At 48.9% G+C, this 22990-nt stretch overlaps 8 protein-coding genes across 8 annotated transcripts; 5 read left to right on the plus strand and 3 right to left on the minus strand.

The window, feature by feature from the left end:
- Positions 1-1519: 1519 nt before the first annotated feature.
- Positions 1520-2506, minus strand: EI90DRAFT_3096038 (uncharacterized protein). The gene is made up of 5 exons (XM_039062521.1): positions 2383-2506; positions 2273-2320; positions 2059-2209; positions 1845-1992; positions 1520-1784 (listed from the first exon to the last, which is right to left on the minus strand). Exons 3-5 carry the CDS (start codon positions 2151-2153, stop codon positions 1626-1628), a joined length of 402 nt encoding a protein of 133 aa, XP_038907836.1. The 5' UTR covers positions 2154-2209; positions 2273-2320; positions 2383-2506; the 3' UTR covers positions 1520-1625.
- EI90DRAFT_3096039 (uncharacterized protein) lies at positions 2166-2585 on the minus strand. Its single transcript, XM_039062522.1, has 2 exons — positions 2273-2585; positions 2166-2209 (listed from the first exon to the last, which is right to left on the minus strand). The coding sequence occupies exon 1, from the start codon at positions 2575-2577 to the stop codon at positions 2353-2355; it is 225 nt and encodes a 74-aa protein (XP_038907837.1). The 5' UTR covers positions 2578-2585; the 3' UTR covers positions 2166-2209; positions 2273-2352.
- A 5609-nt stretch (positions 2586-8194) lies between these two features.
- On the plus strand, positions 8195-12034 carry EI90DRAFT_938964 (uncharacterized protein). Its single transcript, XM_039068268.1, has 13 exons — positions 8195-8606; positions 8668-8852; positions 8923-8952; positions 9009-9092; positions 9150-9194; positions 9257-9645; positions 9720-10664; positions 10716-10783; positions 10834-11239; positions 11290-11327; positions 11383-11466; positions 11526-11718; positions 11771-12034. The coding sequence occupies exons 2-12, from the start codon at positions 8683-8685 to the stop codon at positions 11700-11702; spliced, it is 2436 nt and encodes an 811-aa protein (XP_038907838.1). The 5' UTR covers positions 8195-8606; positions 8668-8682; the 3' UTR covers positions 11703-11718; positions 11771-12034.
- On the plus strand, positions 11818-13276 carry EI90DRAFT_3096052 (uncharacterized protein). Its single transcript, XM_039062523.1, has 2 exons — positions 11818-12926; positions 13006-13276. The coding sequence occupies exon 1, from the start codon at positions 12315-12317 to the stop codon at positions 12843-12845; it is 531 nt and encodes a 176-aa protein (XP_038907839.1). The 5' UTR covers positions 11818-12314; the 3' UTR covers positions 12846-12926; positions 13006-13276.
- Positions 13277-13413: 137 nt separating this feature from the next.
- EI90DRAFT_2953320 (metallopeptidase MepB) lies at positions 13414-16451 on the plus strand (the record flags this gene model as incomplete). Its single annotated transcript, XM_039055420.1, has 16 exons — positions 13414-13905; positions 13997-14035; positions 14099-14142; positions 14195-14291; positions 14357-14551; positions 14615-14660; positions 14711-14789; positions 14906-15072; positions 15135-15221; positions 15280-15508; positions 15568-15708; positions 15764-15849; positions 15917-16027; positions 16085-16183; positions 16238-16302; positions 16362-16451. 16 exons carry the CDS (start codon positions 13414-13416, stop codon positions 16449-16451), a joined length of 2067 nt encoding a protein of 688 aa, XP_038907840.1.
- Positions 16452-17106: 655 nt separating this feature from the next.
- Positions 17107-18771, plus strand: EI90DRAFT_2981796 (WD40 repeat-like protein). Its single transcript, XM_039055990.1, has 7 exons — positions 17107-17277; positions 17344-17397; positions 17456-17580; positions 17652-17824; positions 17888-17977; positions 18036-18370; positions 18432-18771. Exons 1-7 carry the CDS (start codon positions 17275-17277, stop codon positions 18672-18674), a joined length of 1023 nt encoding a protein of 340 aa, XP_038907841.1. The 5' UTR covers positions 17107-17274; the 3' UTR covers positions 18675-18771.
- Positions 18772-18784: 13 nt separating this feature from the next.
- EI90DRAFT_3138170 (uncharacterized protein) lies at positions 18785-21031 on the minus strand (the record flags this gene model as incomplete). Its single annotated transcript, XM_039064885.1, has 8 exons — positions 18785-19591; positions 19652-19773; positions 19837-20313; positions 20434-20473; positions 20535-20744; positions 20798-20850; positions 20913-20963; positions 21019-21031. The coding sequence occupies 8 exons, from the start codon at positions 21029-21031 to the stop codon at positions 18785-18787; spliced, it is 1773 nt and encodes a 590-aa protein (XP_038907842.1).
- Positions 21032-21369: 338 nt separating this feature from the next.
- Positions 21370-22395, plus strand: EI90DRAFT_3023504 (uncharacterized protein; the record flags this gene model as incomplete). Its single annotated transcript, XM_039057872.1, has 7 exons — positions 21370-21458; positions 21520-21534; positions 21589-21629; positions 21678-21732; positions 21850-21983; positions 22178-22275; positions 22336-22395. 7 exons carry the CDS (start codon positions 21370-21372, stop codon positions 22393-22395), a joined length of 492 nt encoding a protein of 163 aa, XP_038907843.1.
- Positions 22396-22990: the final 595 nt, after the last annotated feature.

Consider the following 22990-nt stretch of genomic DNA (forward strand, 5'->3'; position numbering starts at 1 on the left):
AGAAACGGAAAGGAGGGATAGGCCCGAAGGTGGACTCTGCAGGGCAGGCGAGTGTATTGCCCAGCAGAGGCGGGAGTGCGCTAGCGGACGTCGGAGCTGTCCGGAAGTCTTCAGGGCTCCATACTTAGGGAGGTGTAGGTAATAAATTGAAAGGAGGGGGTGGTGACCATCGAGGGGTACTGAGGGGATTGCGGAATACAGGGGCTCCAAGGTTAGTGGAGAAGGAGCGGAGGTAGACCGGAGGGATCGGAGGGATCGGAGGGACCGGAAGTCATTGGCCAGGGATGGATATGACAGAGACAAGACTTTTCCACATCATAGTCCTAGAGTGTGCATGGCAACTATGGAAAGCCAGATGCTGCAGGGTGATGAACCCCGATCGCCCCCAAACCACCTATAAGGAAGTTTAGAATGCCCTAAAAGCCGGCCTTAACGACAAGCTCCACCAGGACATAGCCCTAACAAACCGAAATAAGTATGGACGCAAGGCCCTCCCACCAAAACTAGTGCTACACACCTGGAGCAGGAACCTACAGAATGAAGAGAGTCAACCAGACAACTGGCCGAGCAGCAGTGGGGTTTTAGTGGGTACACCAGACCCCGGGCACCCGGGAGTCCCATACCACGTGCGTAACTGCATTTCCTCACAGTGGCAGTCCCGGTTCAAGTCCCAATCTATTCCCGGGGATCATCGATCCCCATCACAAACCCCAAATACAATGTATCCGCGAAAGCTACTGGGGTTCCACCAAAAAAAAAGAAAAGAAAAGAAAGTTAGCCTCATGATGCTCAGCAGATAAGTTGTCCAAGCTAGGTGCCCAGACTAACACATCTGACTCACATGCATCATCACAAACACTTGGGAAAAAATTCGCCATTCCTATTGGTGTCTCAAGCAATGATGAGTGGGCGCACACTTCAACTCGACAGTCTTTTAGCGCGCAAGTCATATCAAACAGACCGACGATATGGCATGACTTCGGAAGAAACAATTTGCTGACTCAATATGGTGAAACACAGCAATCCCACGTCAGATAATGAACAATGGTGTATCGGACGCGAAGCAGCAGAAAAAAACAACAACAACAACAACTAGAAGTCGTGCTTGTTGTCCGCGCTTTTGCGAACACATAAGCTCTGTGCACCAGTACGAAAGGACACGAAAATTGATAACTTTCCCCAGCCCTATCAAAATGCATGTAGAGCGAAATCCTACAAGACGGGTGTAAAATCAGCAACACAACTCATACACAACGAGACATCAACTTTAATGGCTCACGCACCACAACCTGTTGGAAAATACTATTAACTATAGTGTCCGTCGCAGGCCTGAAAGACACGGAGTTGTTTTTAACATTATACACGAGCTGTGCCTTGATCGTCTCTGTTGTGGAAATGTCCCAATTCAGCGTTGCCATGCAATGTAGACAGAGAGGCCATTCACCCCCGAGGGCACGAGTTCCCGAATGGAACAAAAGGAAAACACTTACTGTTATCAAATCCCGTGTACCAGGGCGTGAGTTGAAAGGTTGTGACGTTATACTCCCAAATCGTCGTCTGGTAATACATTCCCTCCACGGAAACTCCGCCACCAATTTGAGGGGGGACCTTGAAGTCAGCTGCGTTTAACGTTTAAGGGGGGAATTAAAGATCAGGTTAGTTGATGAGTGCTCCCCGATCGACGTACTTTTCTCTGAATTTCCCAAAAAATTCACGTCTCCATTCGCTATAGAACCACCCTTTTCGACGAGAATTGAAAAAAATTGATGGCAAGGCGGAGCATTCTGGAGAATTGCATTTAGAAAAAAACCTCGATGTAGACGGAGGAAAGCAAGGTAACGCACAACGTCCTTGACGCTAAACCAGAGACTGAACTTGAGATCAGGAACAAGCATCAAGGCACCAACAGCCGCTGCTGCTCCAGCCGCTGACCCAGCCGCTGCCCCAGCCGCTGCCCCAGCCGCTCCAGCCGTCAAAGGGACCAACCCGTACCTACCGGCGATCAAGGTAGGCGTCAACTCAGATGCGACACAAGAAGCAAGCAGACGAAACACCCACGCCCCCATACCGGTGAACACCCCGAGGACCCCAAGGGGTGCCAGATTCGCTGCCGCCGCCCCAATCGCCACCGCCCCCGCGGACCACACGCCCATTTGATAGTAAGTCGACGGTGATGATATGTTAAAAGTTTGGGTCGGCTTGTAGGAAGCTGGAGATCGAACCGCATCACACCATATACATCTTCATGTCAGTGAAGGTGCTGCAGACTTACTCAAAGTTGTTGAGGCCAACGAAATAGTTGGGCCTGGGCTGCTGGAAGCTGGAGATTGAACCGCATCACGCCATACATCATCATGCCAGTGAAGGTGGCTGCAGACTTACTCTGAGTTGTTGATGTTGATTCCAACGAAGCACTTGGGCCTGGCCTGCTGGAAGCTGGAGATCGAACCGCATCACGCCATACATCTTCATGCCAGTGAAGGTGGCTGCAGACTTACTATCAGTTGAGGCTCTCCGAACTGGCGGTAAAGGAGGTAAACCCCTCGCGAGTCGCTTCGCGTTCGTTCCTCCGCGCATAGGTTCCCGAAGCCTCGGTGGAAGGCGGGGTAACTGCTGCCTCTGGACAGCAGGCCAGGTGAAGACGGAAGCAGTGAAGAGGAGAAGCAAGAAAAACTCGGCGCCTCTGAACATGTTTGGAAAATCCCACTGGCACCGTAGTAGCTTGAGGGAAGACAAGCTAGTTGTAAGTCGTCGCGACAAGTGGTCAAGGGAAGCTTTTAAACAAAGGATCGCAGCTGATCGAAGAGAAAGTGGAAAAATCTTGTTGGCGAAATATTAAACATTGATGATGGTGATGTGCCGGTTGGGCAGGTGTCGACATTATCGGAACTGGAATAATGTTACGTAGAATCCGTGCTCAGGATTACAACACGTTGCGCGTCTAGAACCCTAAGGTGCGGCGGCCATTATTCAGGTGTTATGTTCATCGGAAGGGAAAGGTAGGCGTCCATAGGCCCGTGAGCATGGATGCAGTGAAGAAAGCATGAGAAATTTTGACTCGCTACATGTGGCCATTGCCCAAGTTGTCCATCACGTACGTACGTTCCCTGGTGGACCTTTTTTTGGAACGAGAAGCAAGTTGTGCCGGGTAGTGAAGCTGATGAGTTAGCAACGCCAGCGAAGCCACGATACCCGATCTTGTATTTAATAATTGATGTCGGAGTTCATCGTTACTATATTTACTTTTCTCCGAAGCCTCACTTCCTTTCCAATGTGCCTAGGCGTTGAACCCAAATCCGCGGCGTAAATCCGCGTATAGCGTCGACGTAGAAGCACACGCGTTCGTCAAACTTGTAATAAATTTTTAGCAATCCAATCGAGTGTCCGTCGATTGAGACACCTCCCCCCCCCCCCGGTTGTCAGAGTCCTTTTCCGCATACTCACATCAATTTTTCGTGGGCAGCGTTCTCTTTCCAACATCGATCGCCTGGAATAACGAGGGGCAGGTGCTATGTTTGTATCAGGTATCAACAATCAAGTAAAGGTTTCTGGGATAACTAGCGATTGGGAACTGCATAACCGCAGATCTTTGCTAACCGCAGAATGCCCCCGGTTCAGTCCACCAGAAAGAGAAGGCCATTCAATTGAAAAAGAAAAGAACAAAAAAATTGATCGTTCCGAAGGGTAGATGTTTGTTAACCAATCGAGAGTCTTTTCAGGTCACAACCAACCCTGGTCAAAATTTGCACGCCCAAGGCACCCATCGATCACGTCACCCATCTTCAGAATGCAAGCACCTATTATAAACGACTGAGTGCGATATAGGAGTGGTAGTTAGATATCGTGCTCTCTGACTTAGCACGTTGTCTTTTTATACACTTTCACGTGCATAGTAGTTCAAGTAACAAGTGACCAGAGCAGAAGAAAGCGATTCAAAGGGGAAAGGTCGCTCATTAACGACAGCGCTCGATGGAAAGCATCGATCGCGATATCGGTCCCGCCCCAAAGCACCATGAAACCTTGCAATTGTGGCGCCACTTCGCCGCCGAGTCGGCTCTCGCGCCGGCAACGTCGGGAACTCGGAACCGTTAGCACTGGTAGTTTTCCCTAAATGATTGACACCAACAACCGAATGGACAACATCAACTTTCGTACATACACACTAGTTTAAGCCTGATACTCTAAACTTTCCAGGCCACTTTACAAGGTATTACTGTAATCTTACCGCTGGCTGTTTTCAAATATTTTCAGTGCATTCTTGTTCTGTCAAATCCTTCACATTCCTAGCAAGCCCAAGAGCTCAGCGATGTCCTCCGCGATCAACATGGGGTCCTGGCAGGATTGCCTGTTATTTAAACCTACCGCCTTCTCGTATCACTCTATCTGACCGCTCATCCGATTCGAAGAAACCACTGTCCACCTTACACCGTTTGGCTCAGAGGACCGGCAGAAGACTAAGCCCAAGCAAGTCGCGAATGACCAGGCACACCAGAGCTCAAATCATCCAACCCAAGTACGTCCTTCCAGCCTTCGCCCAACCCTCCTCATCTCCCTCCTCCGAGCCCCTGAATCAGACGTCGATCCTCGTGCTTCGCTAAACACATCTGCCATTCATCGCTTGAAGGTATTCCTCAAAGGCAAAGGTATTACTCTCCTTCCCTTGGAGCCTACGAATGAGTTCGGACCGTGATCGAAACAAAACAATCTATAATACCAACGCTCCAATGACCGCGGCCTTTGTTCTCAAGTTTTTCCCCCCGATCCCAAAATCCCGAAATTTCTAGTGACGTGGCTACACATTTACGAGGTCGGCAACCATCCCTCCATTTTTACGATCGATAGGCTCATGCCCCCGTGCCTGACACCGATACAGACTTTCGAACACAAACGACACAAATCTCAAAGGATTGAATGAGGAAGTCCAAAGAGCTTACGTACGGGACCACCCTGCAGCCGCTTCAAATGTGGACGGCCAGCCAAACGAGTCAAGTTCCGCCTGAAGGAATTCTCCTGGTGAAAGACTTCCACTCGTATGTGAATTGTGCTCGATCCCTCGGCCACTCTCTTATGTAAATAATCTCAAAGTTTTACTCGGAAAATAAAGCGATGTGAAGGCTTCTATATCACTAGTGCGCCCTCACGTTTCGCGGTTCGTTCTGTTTGCTTGAATTGATTCCAGACTCAGCTTTAGCACATTGCCGTTTTTTGGACGTGCTCTCAAAGCCGATGGAATATACACAGGTCGAGACTTGCAGCTCAATTCTCAATCACCTAACAGGCGATTCGTTGCGTGGTTCACCCGGGACTGGGAAGACTGCGATATCTATGTGTACCCTCTATTCTTGACGCCCCAACATGTCCTCGCTGCGTGTTTTCTTCTGGGACAAGCACTAATCAATAATGGGTCTTGATTCGATAGAGCACTTTCTCTCTATCCTTGCTCTACAGCTGGCAGCGTTCGATGCTGAGTACAAGAGCTTACTTTGCTAGGCGGCTTCCGCTGCAGTCCGCTTCATGAAACAGTATTCCGGGTCCCGTTGCAGAGAAAGAGATGAAAATTCGGATCATCGATCCAATGCGTGAACTCTGGGATATCCTATCCTTGTAATCGTCCTGGATGGATTAGATGAGTGTGGCGACACAGAAGCGCTCGGAATCCTTGATGAAGCTCGTCCTTTTGCTTGATGAGCTGCCTCCGACCTTTGCCATGCTACTTAGTCAACTTGTCGTCCTGAATCGCCAACTTGTGATAGCATGTGAATAATATTATCGCGAAGGATGAAACCTTCTATGTATAGGGTCTGGGTTGGGTGCTTCTCGCATCTCCTTCCATTCTTTCCACTCTTATTTCTTCCGCTGCTCAATCTTCCCAAACCCATTTCTGGTATATTCATCCCTTCATGCATACCATCCGATTTAATTCTCTCCTAGAGGCAGGCACTTTGACGCTTATGATGAGGGTATAATGCCTTCGCGTCTGGTTAATCAAGTTGATCGCTCAATTTCATGCACCAAATTTCGAGTTTTAATAACACCAATGTCGTGCCACCTTACGACTATCTCTCCCTTGAATCCATATATTTCCCTCGACCACCCACTCCTTTGACGCTGGAAGAGGGTACGACTTGTTTGCAATATTGTGAACCATCAAGCTCCGGGTAGTTCATTCCTCTGCAACAAGAAGAGTCCTGTTAAAACGTACCTGCTGGTTAATCTATATATATATATGTGAACTTGTTCTCCCACTGGGGTGCCTTCCCATCAAACAGAACATGCATCGTACGCGCAATGGAGAAGCCTGATATGACGATCGATTTGGTTTATTAACTCCCTCAGGCTAGCAAAAGATGAAACTCGATTCCTGGTCCAGGGAAAATTGAATGCCCCAATCATATGTAGTTGATATCAGTCACTCATCCTTCTCGACTTCTGTTTTCATTTTACAGTGCATTGAACCAAAAATATGTATGCGCGCAACCCTAGCTACTAATACTGTGGGGCGTTGTACCGCGTAACTATGTCAGAAATGCTGCAACGTTATGATAGGTGGTATTTCAAGTGGGCAAGCTTCTCACTCTTGTGCATGAAAGGACTTTATACGCGCGAAAGCCTTGTGACTGGGCCCAGCTAGACGTGAAAGGGAAAAAAAATATACCAGCTAATTCATTCACCTGATCCAGCTCCGCTGAGACAGCAGACATCCCTAGTCACAATACAGCAATTAACTAAAGAACCTGTCACTCCTCCCTTATCTTTCCGGATGTTCAGCTTGCAGAACATAGGATGGCTTTTCGTGTGTCCTCCAGTGGTAATACTCATACACTTCCTAAGTCGAGATGCTGCATGACCCTTGATGACTGCGGTTGCTTGACACCTCAATATAATAACGACAAGATATATAGCCGATAAGGCAACTTGTATCAGACATGGCATACAAGAAATTGTCAGGGCGGCGGGGAGGGCCGGGGATTAGTTTGTTATTTTCTTGGTGTTTGTGGTTGTTGGATTTAGCCTCAACTCGGGCAAGGATCGGTTCAGACGTTAACAGATGGCCATCGCATCGGTGGCCAACGGTAATGCTTGCGTGTATTGAATCCTAGAAGCTTCATGCAGCGTCTCCGGCCGGTTTGTGTCGAGATGGAAGCAATTGTCAGCGCCAGACGGCAGGGCGTGTATAATCTAGCGAGGAATCTGCTGCGGAGCTCATCGGACGGGGACGGGCACGCTTGGACGCGGGCAAGCCCGTTTTATGTAGTCCAATCATGCATTAAGGAACACAATAGAGCGTCTTGCATGCCACTAAGCGAGACCATTTAGGTAACAAGATGATGATAGCGTTTATTACCTCAGAGCGATCAAATATGTATTCTTCCACGGAATTCGTTTCCGTGGTCTCATATCTCCGTGCGCCACCCTCCCATGCAATGCTCACCTCAATGTTCCAGTTCCAGGTAATCAGCTACAAGATTGCATACCGGTCGCGCCTCAGACGATATATCTCGCTGTGACCGCCTCCCAAATTAGAATATGGATTTGCAATTTAGAGCATACTACATAGACTGTAATATGGGCATTTCTTGAGTCATTGTGGGCATGCGGGCTATTTGGTACTGCTCTGGTCCGTGCAATTGGTTCGCGCGACCCCATCAAGCCCGCAGAGGTTGTCCTTGAGCCGACAGCGGTGTCCAACTGAAGCGGAGCCATTGGGAGGAGACTTGCAAGCCGGCGTTAGCTAAGAACACACGTACGTTATACCGGCGCATTGACTTTGTCCCCTATCACGCATTAGGAAACAGATTGCCCCAAATTAGTATGTACAACTACTTGGACTGTAAGAACGCGCAAGTTGCAAGACAAGAACCAAGGTTTGCATATAGGATGAATGCCCATGTTTTCACGAGAAACACCCTCATTAACATTATGGCAGCACGTTAGAGAGCCCTTGTGTGCAACCGGAGTTTAAAGCGAATCCATCGGAAGTTAATTCACGCCATTAGGAGTAGCCGCGTGGGGCAACAGCGGACTGGATACCTGGGCATGTGGAGGGAACCCGGGGTGAAAACCCCTGACATATCTCAAATGGTGAACCTCTGCCGAGCTGAGAATAATATGATCCCACTCATTGGGTACGCCGTATAGGGGTAGCAAAAGTGACGATAACCGCACTGTTTCATGAGCGCTCGTCGCTAGCGGCCTTCAACACGCATCTCTCCTGTCCGATTGAAGAAACGTGGTGCCTTCTCCATCTGTCGCCGGTAGATAGACGTGCTATTTTTCCGCTACCCCCCTGAGTGCTCGCTTTGGCGACTCAGGAGAAGGCGTTATCGTCGTCTGGGCAGAAGCGAAGGTCGAAAGGTGAGGCGAACAACGGCTCACATTTACCAATGCCTCTCCCGCAAACGCTGTACACATCACAATTGGCCATATGGATCGCCGAGTTTGGTCTCTTGTTCCCATTACTAATTAGGGGGGCGGTTCGATTGAACGAGAAGCGTCACACTGCCACCACTTATTCAGTTCCAGACCATTAATAAAGCCTCGGTCGTGAGCAGCTCTTCTGCCTCGTTGCAGTACCTCAACAACGGAACTCTGTTAGTTGTCTACTAGCACGTCAAGGTTTCTCCAGATAAATTGCTCATTCACCCGTAAACCTTGTTTTTGGGTTAGGTGCGAACTCCTTGGATGGCATCGAACTCGAACTCCATCTCTCTGAATGTGGGAGACGCGATTGAATACACGGAAAGCACGACCGTAACGTTGGAATGGACTCTTCGCGGATTGAAGCAGCTCTTCGATTCGAGTAAGGGCGAAATGAAGAGTAAAGTAACGAAGAGTGTCAAGTTTGGAGGAGGGTACGTCTCCTATGGATCGGAACGTGTTTGCACTTTTACACGTGTTCCTCATGGGATTTGTGCTGCTTAGGCGTTGGCAGGTTCTGTTCTACGCGAACAGGTGTGTACGTTTATATTTGTCTAGTAGCAATCTCATCATGTGCTTCCCGTTCTCAGTGGGCATGAGGGAGGGAATTATGTTTCACTTTACTTATCCTGTGAACCTGCGGAAGACGAAAAAGAACGCTCTGTAAACGGAAAGCAAGTTGATCCTCCCCCTTATATCTCTTCGTTTGCGTGTCTTAACCATTTCCTCAGGTGGATTCGGGAAGGACTCTTCAAGTTCAGCTTTGAAATTCGAAAGTCGGTCTGCTATCAAGTCTGCGTCATCAAGACTCATCGTTTACCGTTTTTTTGTTGCTCAGTGTAAATCGCGGGGCTCTTACATCCCCTAAAGAAGCCTGTGATCACTCCTTTTCATACAAGACAGCCAATTGGGGCTGGGCGCAATTTGCTAAACGAGACGCAGTCTTCTACACTCCTAATACCGTTCGACATGTTGATGCGTTCCTTGTCATATGCAACATCACATCTGCATCTGCTGCCCCAAGTGCTGTGTCCCCTACCCCCGTCAGGACAGTGCCGCGAGGACTCCTGGACGCCGTTGGGGATATGTTAGATGATCCTACGTATTCTGATGTGTGTTTCGTTTTGCCGGCGAAAAAGCGGAGAGGTGTTAGGGGGAAGGTGGGAAAGCCCAAGACTATCTACGCGGCCAGAAAGATACTCCAAAGAGTTGACTATTTTCATACTAGTATGTGTGATCTGATTTCCGATGGCTCCATCTCATTGCCAATCTCGAAGTGTTTTCTTCCGGCTTTGCTGAAGGTATAACTGATAGTCACAATGCCGGAAAAATATCCAACGGCGCGTATAGACGTTCTTATCGAGGGGCAGACTCCATATCACTTTCAGTGGCCTCTGGAGACTACGGCTATGATCATGAAGATAACCAAGAAGATGACTATGACGGCTACACTGACTATTGGTCACAAGATCCATTCGAGGATTCGGATGAGGACTCTTCGGACGAGGAATTCGATGCATCAGGAGACCACGATCCACCATCAAACCACCAGGAAGCTGTGATAGCTGACGTAGATGAGGAATCGCCCGACCCTCAAACGCCGTCGAACACTCATTTCCCGATTTCAACGACGGAATCTCACTTTCGCCACCACACACGCTCGTTCTCACAGTCATTTGTACCGACAAGTGTTGCTCCTGACTCATCTTCGGCTCACCCTCGCCTACCCCGTGATCGAAACCTTACGATGGAATCATTCCGAAATTCTATAGGATCTACCACCGACGGTATCCTTCCCTCGTATACTCAATCACCTTCCCTATCGAACCTTCCACCGATCTCACCACGACTTCAAGAGGAACGACCGCAATCGCGCAGAGGCACGATGGAGAATCAAGACCTCTCCGATACCCGTGATGATGTGTCTGACTTTACGACCTCTGAGACCGTAAGAGGCCGCCGAAGCGTATCAGATACAGAAGACAATACTACTCTCAGCACCAGAAGTATCATCTCCCCATCTGAAGATGGAGATATCCACATAATTGGGAAAGAAGATACGTATTCGGAGCCATCAGCGCGTCCAATCGATCCGGCTTCTGGAGCGTCACATCGGGAAACCCAAGTCATTGGCGCAACTAATCGGAGAGCCTTGAGTGCTGGGGATCTGTCGGCCTCGCAACGAAGCGGAAGATATGCGGACGATTTAAAAAGAAGCTCTGGGTTTGCTCCCCGAAATAGATCAGGTGGTCATTCCCCTCATCCAAGACCAATTGTGGATGAAGCAATCATTCCAGGCCCGAAGAAGACAAAGGTCATCGTCAAGGAATGTGAATATGCGACTTATTATGCTGTTCTTTACTATGTGAGCATTTCTTTTGGCCCATTTCCCTTTAATAGCTGACTTCCCTTTAGTTGTACACCGACTCCATAGTCTTCTCCCCTCTCACATCTGACTTCACCTCAAAGTCCACGAGTGCGTCCCCAACAGGGTTACAGAACCTCCCAGACACTGTGCGATCCTCATCCTCCGGATCTCCGTATCAACAACATTTGCCTGCCTACTTCCAGTCCCAGCCAATCTTGCCCCTGTATGGCGTCTCACAATCCCATCATCAACAAATTGTATCCTCTCAAACAAATTCTCGATATCCACTTTACGGCTCGCAGACCTCTAGCCGCAGGCAAGGCGTTGGGGTTGGTGGCGAGGGTTTTGAGAGTCCCCATCGTTCTAGGAAAGAGTGGATCCGGAGTTGGGCTGCCACAAATCCGGGAAGACCGCGCCCTTGCTCGGCCAAGGCTTGTTATAGATTAGCGGACAGTAGGTGTATTTCGATACAGGTCATTTGACTGTCGCTGAGAGTCCCGCAGAGCTTGGCTTGACGGAGTTGAAGGCTCGTGCATTCCAGGTCGGTCATGTTCTCGTCTCCAAATGCCGGAATCTCATTGACTCTCCCCCCACAGCACATCGTCAAGAGCCTCTCTGTCAACAACATATCCTTCGAAATCTTCTCCTCATTTTCAGCTGCATTCGAGGACGTACGGAAGGTACTGTGATTGCCTTTACTCCTGCTTGCAAATCCGTTTTCAAATATCGTTCGTTTCAGGTACAAGTGGACTTTTTCCTCGCAAACTGGTCCGAGATCAAATCCAGCGAGGCGATGAGGGACGTATTCCGGCAAGTTCGTCTAGGTAGACACCCTGGCTTCGGTATGTGTAGTTCTTCCCATCTTCGATCTCGTTCCGTCCTCTTATCCTGCCAATTGGATTTCATTGAAATATGAATGCAAACAGAGGAAGGTTAGCCATCGGTATCCCATCAGTGTATTTGACAACTTACCTTTTCCGGTAGTTTGGCCACTCATAATAATGAACTTGGAGTTTGTACCTCGACCTTTACCAGAAGTCGGTGTGGACGGTCCGAAAGATGTGTTACCTGCGTAGCTAAAGCCATATGCTGCGATTAGAGGGATATCTGCAAGCTTCCACGATTTTATAGCGCCATATTATTAATGATACACGACATGCCTAGCCATGTACTCTCCGTTGATCTCATTCTTGCACTGTATACTACGCATTATCCACGTTCTCTTTTAGCACCCAACACTTCTGTTTCATTGATTCGGATTCATATGATATGAGATAAGTTATGGAGATTGGGCACAACCAAATTCGTCTGGGGAGGCAAAATTGACCTCTGGCACCTAACATCGGCTCGTCTAACTCGACCGATGGAAGGAACCACTCATGCACATGCATGAGCGGACCAAAGTCTTTCGGGCAGGGCAGGTAACAGCATGGCCATATCGAGCGCAAATTCATGGGGAGACGAATTTGATTGAGTCTCGAACAGTGAAACTCCCCCAGTCAAGCCTGGGCCCCTTTTCAGGCAGAGGATGTTTCTTATGGATAGGAGAAAGCCTATCATGGATGATGGGTCAGGTGTTGATGGTGTAACCCTTGCGGTAGCCCGAAATCAGGGTGCCGTTGAGACTGGGTCTTGCACTGGTCGTCATGCTCTGGCAGAATTTCTTGGTTGCCCCAGTCATACTTGGACTCCCCGAATCATTCGCTTTGCATTTCATAAATGTAGAAATGACCGACGCTTGGCGCCCAGGATTAGAGGGATCGTTGAGTGTTTAGCCCTGGCACTCAGTTGCATGGATAGACCAACCAACGTATCTAGTGCAGATCACAGCATGGTGACTAGGGTTGGGTCGAGCGAAAGGGGAGGATGGATTTTTGTTCAGGTGATGGAATCCTCGTGTGGGGGCCTTGCATCCCAAGAACATGTTCGAAAGCCAGCTGACGACCCTTACTCAGGGCGATGGTCAGGCGAGTTCGAATCGTTACAGTCTCTTCAGGCCATAACCATCGATGTCAATAAATCCCCCAGATGCGTAGGCAGGGATCCCAGCCTCTACTAAAGTAGACCAGATGCGCACGTTGCAGTCCTGTTGCCAAAAGGGACAGTTGCTCCGACTGGACCGACCGGGAGTACTGTGACCCTATTGGCAATAGGAGAGTGTATGTAAATCCTTTATTTCCTTTATAGTGTTGAAGCTATCGGCCACACTAAATACATACATTACTTCCACGTCGCCGGTACGGGTACTGGACGGCCCGGTGAATGCACAATGTGGCCAATCATGGTCGAGTCACAGAGGAGGATAAGCCCAATGTCCCCCAAAACCATGAAGCGAAAGATCTCGTGCCATCTCCAAGTTCTATACGCATGGGACTCGGGCGCTTGCATGCCCATGTATTCTCGGAAGCAAATTGGCCATGGCTCTGGCCCAAAGAGGGCTGCTGGGAAGCATTGGTTTAACCTCGCCGCTTGGCGCATATAAGAATATTCGCAGGGGAGGCACTATTAGACCGGTTGCGGCGCTCTCCGCAGTTTGCTTTGGCGTACTCTCGTACTCACTCTACGGTAACACCAATTTTGTCTCTTGTGCTCGATTCTTGCACAGCAATCCGTTGACCTCCTTCCTCATGTCTAATACGGACCTGACCCAACTCGGTGCCAAACCGAAAGCGCCACGCGTCCCCCTCAAGTGGGATCATAGCGCTACAGCTATCTCGGAAACAACCACATTAGCTATCGAAAGATCTCGCGCGATTCGTGATAAGATCGCCGCCCTACCTCGTTCCTCGTGCACCTTCGAAAATGTCTTCCTTGAACTCGCCAAGGAAGAATCTGAGCTCGAAAACACTACTGGCCCTCTTACGTTCTACCAGTACGTTTCTACTCAAGATGAGCTCCGCAATGCCGCCAATACCGCCGAGCAACGCCTGAATGAATATGGCATTGAGGCATCAATGCGAATTGATGTGTTCGAGGCTCTTAAAGCCGCTAAGGCGAACATTGACAAAGAGGAGTTGAAGCTTGCACCTGAGGAGAACCGTTTGGTGGAGAAGCTACTCCTAGATGGCAAGAGAAATGGGCTCGACCTCCCCGAGGAAACAAGGAATCAGGTTGCCACGGTGAGTGATCTTTCAATGTCCGTACCCCTAATGCCTTTCCTGTCTCTCGCTCGTTTTGAAATCTTAGACTGATTTCTTCCTCCTATGCTAGCTTAAGAAAGAGTTGTCGAATACGTGCACCGAATTTTCGGTGGGTCGCGCCTCTTTTTTGCAGTGTCATTCTGCGTATTCACGTGGAGTACACGCATGACAGAAAAATTTCAATGAGGAGAAAGGCACTGTCACATTCACGAAAGAGTGAGCATCATATTGGCAACTGAGAACACAAATTTCGTTAAAATACCTCAAGGAAACTCAAGGGAGTACCGGAGGATGTGATCAACGGTTATGGAAAGAAGGATGATGAGTATGTCGTAACATTCAAGACTCCCGATCTGATGCCCGTCGTAAGTTGTGACCCCCTGAATGACCCAGACAGGAGCTTAGCGGGTACTCTCCTGATCTCCGCTAGCTAAAGCACGCACAAGACCCAGAAACGCGTAAAGAAATACTCCAAGCCTCTGAAAGCAAGCTTGCGATCAACGTGCCACTACTGACCAAGGCAATTGATCTCCGCCGAAGGCTCGCTAAGTTAATGAACTATAAAACGTGGGCGGATTATGTCGAGGAAGATAAAATGATCAAGACTGGAAAGGCCGTCGAAGAAGTAGGCGAGAACATTTGTTTAGTCCAAATTGTTTGTTGATCCGGCTTTTGTTCCCCTGTCTAGTTTTTGGCGGATCTCCGCAAGAAACTGACTCCGATTGGTCTCAAAGGTAGTCGGAGCCTATCGTAGCCACTGATATGTTGCTGAAGCATACTGCAGAACGCGATGAGCTTCTTAAGATCAAGAAGGAGCAGCACGAGAGATACGGATACCCTTTTGACAACGAGTTCTACATTTGGTAAGCAGAAAGGATGAGTTTACGATGCAGTTCTATAACATGCACTTTTGCATAGGGATTACCGGTGGGCATTATTCCCCCGATCTTTCTGAAGTGGCTCACCCGCCCCCCTTCAGCTACTACGATAATGCGTTTATTGAGAAATTCTTGGATTTGGATGATAATTTTATCAAGGAGTATTTCCCGGTCGAAGTTGTCGTCCCCGCCATCCTCGAAATCTACCAGGAATTGCTTGGTGTTAAGTTTCGAGTAAGCCCTGAGAAGGTTGGAACTTGGCATCCTGGTAGGGTTCTTCCATCGTTGCGTCAGCTAGGACTTAGCCATTCTTATCAAATTGAATTACAGATGTCCAGCACTTTGAGGTTTGGGATGCTGATGCAACAACAGAGAAGGACTTTTTGGGCGATGTTTACCTTGATTTGTATCCTCGAGGTAAGTTATACCACAGGATCACCCAGATTTTCCTCGAACTGCTTTATTTCCATCGTAGAGAATAAGTATAGTCACGCTGCAGTATGGGGACTTATCCAAGGCTTTTTGAAGCAAGATGGCTTACGCCAATATCCTGTCGCTTGCATGGTTGCTAATCTTGCTAAACCGACTCCTAGCCGTCCTGCCTTGATGCGACATGACGATGTGGTGACGTATTTCCATGAAATGGGTCATGTATTCCATGGCTTGCTCAGTCGTACTACATTTGGTCGATTCCATGGAACAAGGTAGGTCCTGGGACTCTACAGCTCAACCTGAATGAGAATGATCTCAATCATTCCTGCAGCGTCGCGAGAGATTTCGTCGAGGCTCCATCACAGATGTTGGAGAATTGGTGTTGGGAGCCTTCGGTTCTTAGGCGTGTCTCCAGCCACTACGAGACTAAGCAGCCATTACCGGATGACCTAATCGAGAAGCTTATCAAAAGGTTAGTTCATCCCTTCTCGATTCAACACGTTGCCTCATCATTCCGCGCTCTTCAGCCGTTATGTCAATATCGGACTGTTCTCATTACGACAATTGTTCTTCGGCACGTTCGATATCAAAGTCCACACCGACACCACAGGGGGTGAGTTTCCAATTCACTGTTGATTGCTCTCTCGTCTTGCAGTGTTTTGACTCAGGGTCCCGCTCAGAGATACAAGACTACAGTAAGTTCTGGTGTGACCTTCGGGAACAGGTGTCGCTTGTCAAGACGGGCGATAAAATTACTCCTGGCCAGGGCTCATTTGGGCATATCACTGGAGGTTGGTCGTATTCGTTTCCCCCCCCCATCACCTTCTTTGAAGCCTAGTTTTTTGTAGGATACGATGCCGGATACTACGGATACTTGTACTCTCAGGTATTCTCCGCTGATATGTATGAGACTGTGTTCAAGAAGGATCCGATGAGTGCCGAGTCTGGTACGTCTTTCACAAGACACTAGGGTCGAATTTTGTGCTTACATCAACAAACAGGCAAAAGGTATCGACATGAGATACTACTTCCTGGTGGCAGCCGAGATGAGATGGATTCACTCAAGGTTGGTCAATTGGTCCAGCAGTTTCTCTCGGAACTGCATTTAATGCTCGGCGTTTCCAGGCTTTCTTGGGACGTGAACCCAACTCGGATGCTTTCTTGAAGAGTATATTGGGCACTCCCAATGCCAACCCTTCGGCTGCTAATCTGTAGTAGAAATCCTCGCAATTACAATCAAATTACTAGCTTTACGAGTTTTTGCATGCAAAATACGATGGGGATGGCCTCTTATGAATCTTTGCAATGAAAATCAATTGATTGAAATACTTGGCATCGTGTTTGGCCCCAATTGTACATACGTCGAGGAACTGCACTCTTGTTGTCGCCACTTCCATTTGCGAAATGGGGATTCAGACCGTTCCATCCAACAGTGTCAATACGCCGATTTAGAACATTGTACTCGTGCTATGGAGACCCAGGGACGTCGCGATACTACCGCACTAAGAAGCTTCTAAATTGAATGATCGCACGCATTCCCAAGGTTGGTCCGGGAGTTCTTTGGTGCCGAGGAATCATCCCGACCCAAAGAGCCTCAAGAATTTTCAGGAGACTTCACTTATTGCTCCCGCATTCTCGGGTGGCAAGCGCCTTTGAGGTTTTCTTTTTTCGGTGGATGTGACTACCCCAGCGCCGAGCGGAGGCCACGCGACAAGCCGGACCATCCGCCTTCATTGAGCCTTGTGGCTCAATGAATACTTGGATTATATAGGCAGGCGACCAGCCTCTATAGTAAGAATAGGACATCAGACTGAAGCTGACACCCGAGCAGATCACCAGAGTCTGAATGAGGACAGAGGTATGCAATACCACGAAGCCATAGAGGCTGGGGTCCTGTCTACTGGAGTCCTGCCTGATCTCTCAACACGCAAATTCCTACGGGATGGGCTAGCTAGCGGGACGGAGCCGATTCTGGAAGCGCTGTCACGTGTCCGCTCCCTTCATCAATATTGGGAGCTGTCGTCGACAAAACCCTCTAATGGTATGGCGACTAGCCCGATATTGGCATGCTTAGTGGCTCACGTTTGCTTGAAATGTCCGATGAAAGGCTGTACGACCACCAGAATCGACGCCGATAGAAACTGGGCATGATGATATGATCGTAAGTTCACCTTTCAAACCCTACCTCTGGGCACATGCGCATTTATCATTACCTCCAGCATGATGCCCAGCTGGATTATTATGGGAAACGACTAGCTACTTGCTCGTCAGACAGAACAATCAAAATTTTTGATGTCATTGAAGGTGAACCTCAAAGGCAAACTGGAGGCCAAGTGCTTAAAGGGTATATGCTTTTGAGGCGTTGGACTTGAACAGTTTTGCTGACCCTTGTGCATATTTTCCACACAAAAATAGGCATAATGGGCCCGTCTGGCAAGTCGCGTGGGCACATCCAAAATTTGGTCACATCCTCGCTTCATGTTCATACGATGGCCGCGTCTTGATTTGGAAGGAACAAGTTGCGACTCAAGGCTCTAACCAGGCCACATGGACTCGTGTGAAAGAGCACTCGCTACACACTGCGTCAGGTCTGTATAATCTACGTGAATGAGATTGACGCCCAATTCCCTCCTTCTGACACCTGACTCTAGTGAATTCTGTTTCATGGGCTCCCCACGAGCTCGGCGCTATTGTTGCATGCGCATCATCCGACGGAAAGTTATCCGTCCTCGCTTTCAAAAGTAAGCCAATTTGTCTCCATTCTCTGACTTGTAAGGGTCGTTGAACTGTCCATCGTAGACGATGGAACATGGGGAGCTGACATTTTCAATGGACACGCAATTGGATGCAACGCAGTCTCTTGGGCCCCTGCCATTCTTCCTGGTTCCCTCATTACACCTTCTGCACCTGCTCAAGGCCAACAGCAATCCTCGCAACAGTTATCTGCTCCACCACCTGTGAAACGCTTTGCCAGCGCAGGATGCGACAACCTAGTTAGAATCTGGACATTTCGCGAAGACACACAGGCATGGATTGAGGAGGAACAGCTGGATGGGCACACTGACTGGGTAAGGGACGTGGCATGGGCTCCAAACATTGGGTTGCCTCGTTCCTATATTGCCACTGCTTCTCAGGTTTGTATGAAATCCGAGATCCAATTTCACCGTTCTTAGCTGGTTTGGTATTCTTTTACAGGACAAAACCGTGATTATCTGGACGAAAGATAGCCCGAATGCGGCTTGGGACAAGACTTATCTCGATCCCAGCCCAGCAGGTGTGCCAAGCGGCACGCCACCCAAATTCCCTGATGTGGTCTGGCGCGTGTCGTGGAGCTTGGCAGGTAACATCCTTGCTGTCAGCTGTGGCGATGGCAAAGTTACGCTCTGGAAGGAAAACCTGAAGGGGGTCTGGGAGTGCGTTAGTGAGATGCTCCAGTAATTCATTCTTCACGCTTGTAGAAATAATTCACCGGAATTCGACTAATTATTATCAGATGTCCGCGTATCACATGGGCGCTCCTTTTGAAATAGAGAAGATACGTCTATGCATTACAGATCTTCATCTTCATCTTCACCAGGAAGTGGTATAGATAAAGGATCAAAAAATGTTCCAGTTTTGAGAACGAAGGTATTGTCGAGAGATGGTAAAGCAGCGCTATTTTTTTCCAATGCCTCCTTCTGTCGCATTTTCAATTCCACACGACGTTTCTTCGTCGATGAAACCATGGCTGCCGTTCCCACTAGATCAAATACAATGGGAGCATTTGGATTGTAGCGGGCTCGTTTTGGCTTTGGCTGTTTAACGCCCCGAGTATCCTTTGACGATATGGATCCAGCATTCGAGATAGGAATCGTACTAAGCGAGGCCACGGAAGGAGTGGGTGAGTGCGCTCTTTTTAGCAAGTTCTTTGCCCGTAATGGTGCGGGTTCGACATGTGTCGTGGTGGCGATGTCTGTCGCCTCTTCATCAGGGATGAACCCAGTGGCGTCGTCTATTTTCATTCCCTCATCCTCATCTCCATCCTGGTCATCCAGTACTGCTTTATCCGTGAGGGAGAATAGTCCCTCCAGATCGAAAGGTTTACTGAATTTGGATACAAATTGAGCGGAGCCAATGTCCGCAGCAGTGGTCATCACACTATCGGAAGCTTCCTCGGGCTCCTTGGCACCCTGATCGATCATTGCGGTGTCTTCATTGGTAGACGATGGAGCAAGGGGCAACGACCCCTCACCGCTTGGAATGGAAGGTACGGAGGATGGATGGAATTTGGGTGGTTCGGTGTGATACGGAATGGCGCCCGAGTTCCAATCGTTGAGGACTGAACGGGCAGCAGTTTCTTGATCGGGTACACCACCCTATTTCACCAGAGATATAAGGAATCATCATTCTACGTCGCAGGATTGTTACTTCATCACCTTTCCGAGCCTGCCACGCAAAAGGGCAATCATCGTTAGAAACTGGGTTGCATCGGAGAATTGAGGCACGTCATAGATCTGCTGAAGGGTCTCGCCTGGCACTCTTTGGACTATCGACTCGACTAGATTTGAAGTCAAGGATAATTGAGATGTGAGATGACACCATAATAACAAATTAAACGAACCCGCCATGATGGGATCCTCCAGAAACTCCACACCGAGCATATTCAGGCTGCCGGCTCGTTGTCCATTCTCATCCACGTCCCCAAGGAAGTCCCCCCATACAATCCCAGGCATATCGAGCACTTTCAGACCTTTCTCTAGCCCAACTGCCTTGATGTCTTTAGTCTGGCCAGGCTTTGCACCCACTGTGACTACATCCCCTGACTTGCTCCCTGCTCTCAATCTGGAGAGCATGTTGATTAACGAAGATTTGCCCACATTCGGGGCGCCAACAACACCAACGGTTAAGGATGTGTGTGCTCGGCGGTAAGACTTGAGAAGAGTGAGAAGATGAGGGGCACCGCCTTTGTTCTGACCTTTCGCAGCCGAGAGAGCACGAGACTGGCGGGTTGCAGAAGGGGTGGATTTGAGTGGGACGGTGGGGTAGTCATGACGAAGGTAGCGCAGCCAGGCAAGAACATTTTCTTTAGGCACAAGATCTAGGAAACGGAAGGAAGTAAGTAAGGCTGGAGGGGTGTGCGAAGGCGAGTGTACGAAAATCACACGCCTGTCTTGTTGAGAGCAAGAACCAGCATCTTGTCCCCTCGCGCTTTACGGACCTCGTCCTCCACTATCCGACTCCGGCATCCCATCGGATCCCTGGCATCCAAGACCTACAAAAGTCATTATGACATACGTTCCTAGAAAAATCTGAACGCACCTGTATGATGACATCTGATAACTCCAGGACTTTCCTGAATTGATGAGCATGCGCAGCCACAGTAGCATCACGCGCTATCTGTGATTGAGCGGCCTCATGTGTATCGTCAACTTCGTCAACTGCAACCGTAGTTTGTGCCAGCGACTGTATAGTCGCCCCAGCTAATGGAGTGACTCTGGTCGGGGATGACAAGTGAGCAAGACGGCTGTGCTATGGTGCCACAATGAGTTGGTAACGCGAGGCTCACAAATGCATCAGCATACCTTCTTATCCTTTATGGCAGGAAGCCTAGGCACCCCAGGGTCTTTCTTTAGCTCTTAGAGACGCAGGTTGAGCAATTCAGAAAATGCACTGGGCCCCGTTCATTACAGAGCTCACTGTTGTACGGCGCTCCATTCAATCGAGCACCCATGGACTCATTCGATGCTTCTGTCGGTTCGTATTAGCTTTCCGTGTGATCCTCATGGGTTGGCAGTCTACTTACTGTTCTTGCCCATCGAGACTGGGCACACCGAAAAAGCCTGTCTCGAAATTCAAATAAACAATGGAGATGGCCGAACACGTGCCTGGAAACCCGATTTGATGGAGGGCCTTAATCCTCCGCTCGACACACCGCAACGAAATTTTCCTCATGGCAAAACACCAATCTAGCTGGTGAGCTTGGCTACTCAGGATCAAGCGCTTATGCCTTTCTGATGCTCGTCGTAGGACTGATTATGTACAACTTATCATTGTAAGCACAAAAGTTTGGCGAAAATCTATGCCTTGGCACTGAGGCAATGGGGGCGATTTTTGGTCAGACTATTCTCCTCGTCACTGGCTTAGTAGGTAAGCAATGGGCATGATTCGAGTTATCGCAGCTGAGCATTTTACGCGTCCAGCTGGGGCGGTGTTCTTGGTCCGCACTATTCGAGAAACAGTAGAGTACGTTTACACGCTGCATGGTAACGTGCTCCTTACGTGTCTCAACATTCATGACGAACAGGTCTACAAAAGCGAAGTGTGTTCTCGGCTCCCAACTCCTATTGGGATGATCGTGCTGACATTGATGCAGTCTGAAAGCTAAGGGGTATCATGTCACTGACAACGGCATCCGTAAGTATACTGGACATCTGATTGTGATACTCCACTGACCCTATGCAGATATCAAAACCGACAAGCGTATGGATCGTGAATCCTATATGGACGCCACTCAACGGTGAGATCACTTTGCCCTCAACGCGGACGCATCTGATTTTAATGTCCATTTTCCTTCCTTATAAACCACGAACGGTGATACATCAATACACACTCGCAATCCAATAACACTCCACAGGGGCTTTATAAATGGCATGGAAGCGATCAAGAAGGCTGGTTCCTTCCGCAACGCCGCGGACGAAGAGCAGAAACGCCAGCAAGAATTGAAGGCTGCGGGGAAATCTGCCCCTCTTCACGGGGAGAAGGAAAAAGGTTCAAGGTTCAACTTTAGGCGGAAGGCAACTTCGTAGGGCAAGAGAATGTTCACGTCTGGATCAGTCATTCTGCTTCATGTTATTGGTGTCCATTTATTTCCATCTTCGTTTGCCACACATTCTTGGACACAGTGATAGTTCGTGCAATGTACTGACACCATGTTCATTTTGTACTGCAAAACTATTCTACAGTTTTTGGCTCAATCAATCCCATTCGGTGGGACGATATAGAACATTCTTTCAGGATATCTATGTGGCCTCAGGCGGCATCACCATCTCAGGAACCAGACGTCCGTGGGTGTTAGTTTGCAATTTGGGCATTCTAACCAATCAACCATATCTTACAATAGTCCTGGGCTAGAGATGCGAGCCAAGGGATGAAGGCACTACCGCAGTGCATGGTTGACTAACTCGATCATCAACAGAATGAAAGATACTATGCCAGTCAGAGGATGAGTCAGTCAGAAGCAAATCCAACTCCAGCACTCAGCCTCTGTAATGGCTATTGAACAGTTCCCCACCCGGGGGAAGGAACATACCCCGGAACGTGAGTCGGGATCCCTGAAGGCGGAGCGTCCCAACAACAGTTGAAATGGCGCCTTAAAAATGTCGTCAGCTCACCCCACAATTCTAGTAGACACGACAAGTATCAGCCCATATCCCGTCACTGATTTCGTCACAGCGCACACATGAAATCTGCAGAATAGCTGGCCGATCTGGTGCCAGAGCGTCGGGGGTGTGCAGGCCTATGGTTAGAAACAAGTACCGCTGCCCCCACAGTTGTGAGGTGGGCGATTGTGGGCACGAAGATAGATGACATGGTACAGGTGCCACAAGCATGTTAAGGAGTCTGTGTGTGGCTGACTAACAGCAATTGCTTGATTAGACGCGTAGCATGGGTACCTTATTACCCGAAACAAAATAATACATACATGGCAACATCAGCTGCAAGGGTGGCAGCAGGTTGTCGGAGATGAGTTACCATCGCTCAACAAACTTCCGCCA

This window comes from Cantharellus anzutake (assembly GCF_015039405.1).
Source record: "Cantharellus anzutake strain C23 chromosome Unknown EI90scaffold_214, whole genome shotgun sequence".
Taxonomy (NCBI): Eukaryota; Fungi; Basidiomycota; class Agaricomycetes; order Cantharellales; family Hydnaceae; genus Cantharellus; species Cantharellus anzutake.

Bases quoted from the DNA above. Each gene is read 5' to 3' on its own strand.
- EI90DRAFT_2981796 (XM_039055990.1), top strand. The intron at 17,398-17,455 runs GTAAGTTCACCT...CATTACCTCCAG, and splicing joins CTGGGCATGATGATATGATC to CATGATGCCCAGCTGGATTA. The intron at 17,581-17,651 runs GTATATGCTTTT...ACACAAAAATAG, and splicing joins GGAGGCCAAGTGCTTAAAGG to GCATAATGGGCCCGTCTGGC.
- EI90DRAFT_3096039 (XM_039062522.1), bottom strand. From the start codon at position 2,577: ATGCGCGGAGGAACGAACGCGAAGCGACTCGCGAGGGGTTTACCTCCT.
- EI90DRAFT_3096038 (XM_039062521.1), bottom strand. From the start codon at position 2,153: ATGGGCGTGTGGTCCGCGGGGGCGGTGGCGATTGGGGCGGCGGCAGCG. The intron at 1,993-2,058 runs GTGGGTGTTTCG...GATCGCCGGTAG, and splicing joins GTGTTCACCGGTATGGGGGC to GTACGGGTTGGTCCCTTTGA. The intron at 1,785-1,844 runs GTGCGTTACCTT...GCAATTCTCCAG, and splicing joins GGTTTAGCGTCAAGGACGTT to AATGCTCCGCCTTGCCATCA.
- EI90DRAFT_938964 (XM_039068268.1), top strand. From the start codon at position 8,683: ATGGCATCGAACTCGAACTCCATCTCTCTGAATGTGGGAGACGCGATT. The intron at 8,953-9,008 runs GTGTGTACGTTT...TCCCGTTCTCAG, and splicing joins GTTCTGTTCTACGCGAACAG to TGGGCATGAGGGAGGGAATT. The intron at 10,665-10,715 runs GTGGTCATTCCC...CAATCATTCCAG, and splicing joins TGCTCCCCGAAATAGATCAG to GCCCGAAGAAGACAAAGGTC.
- EI90DRAFT_3096052 (XM_039062523.1), top strand. From the start codon at position 12,315: ATGTTTCTTATGGATAGGAGAAAGCCTATCATGGATGATGGGTCAGGT.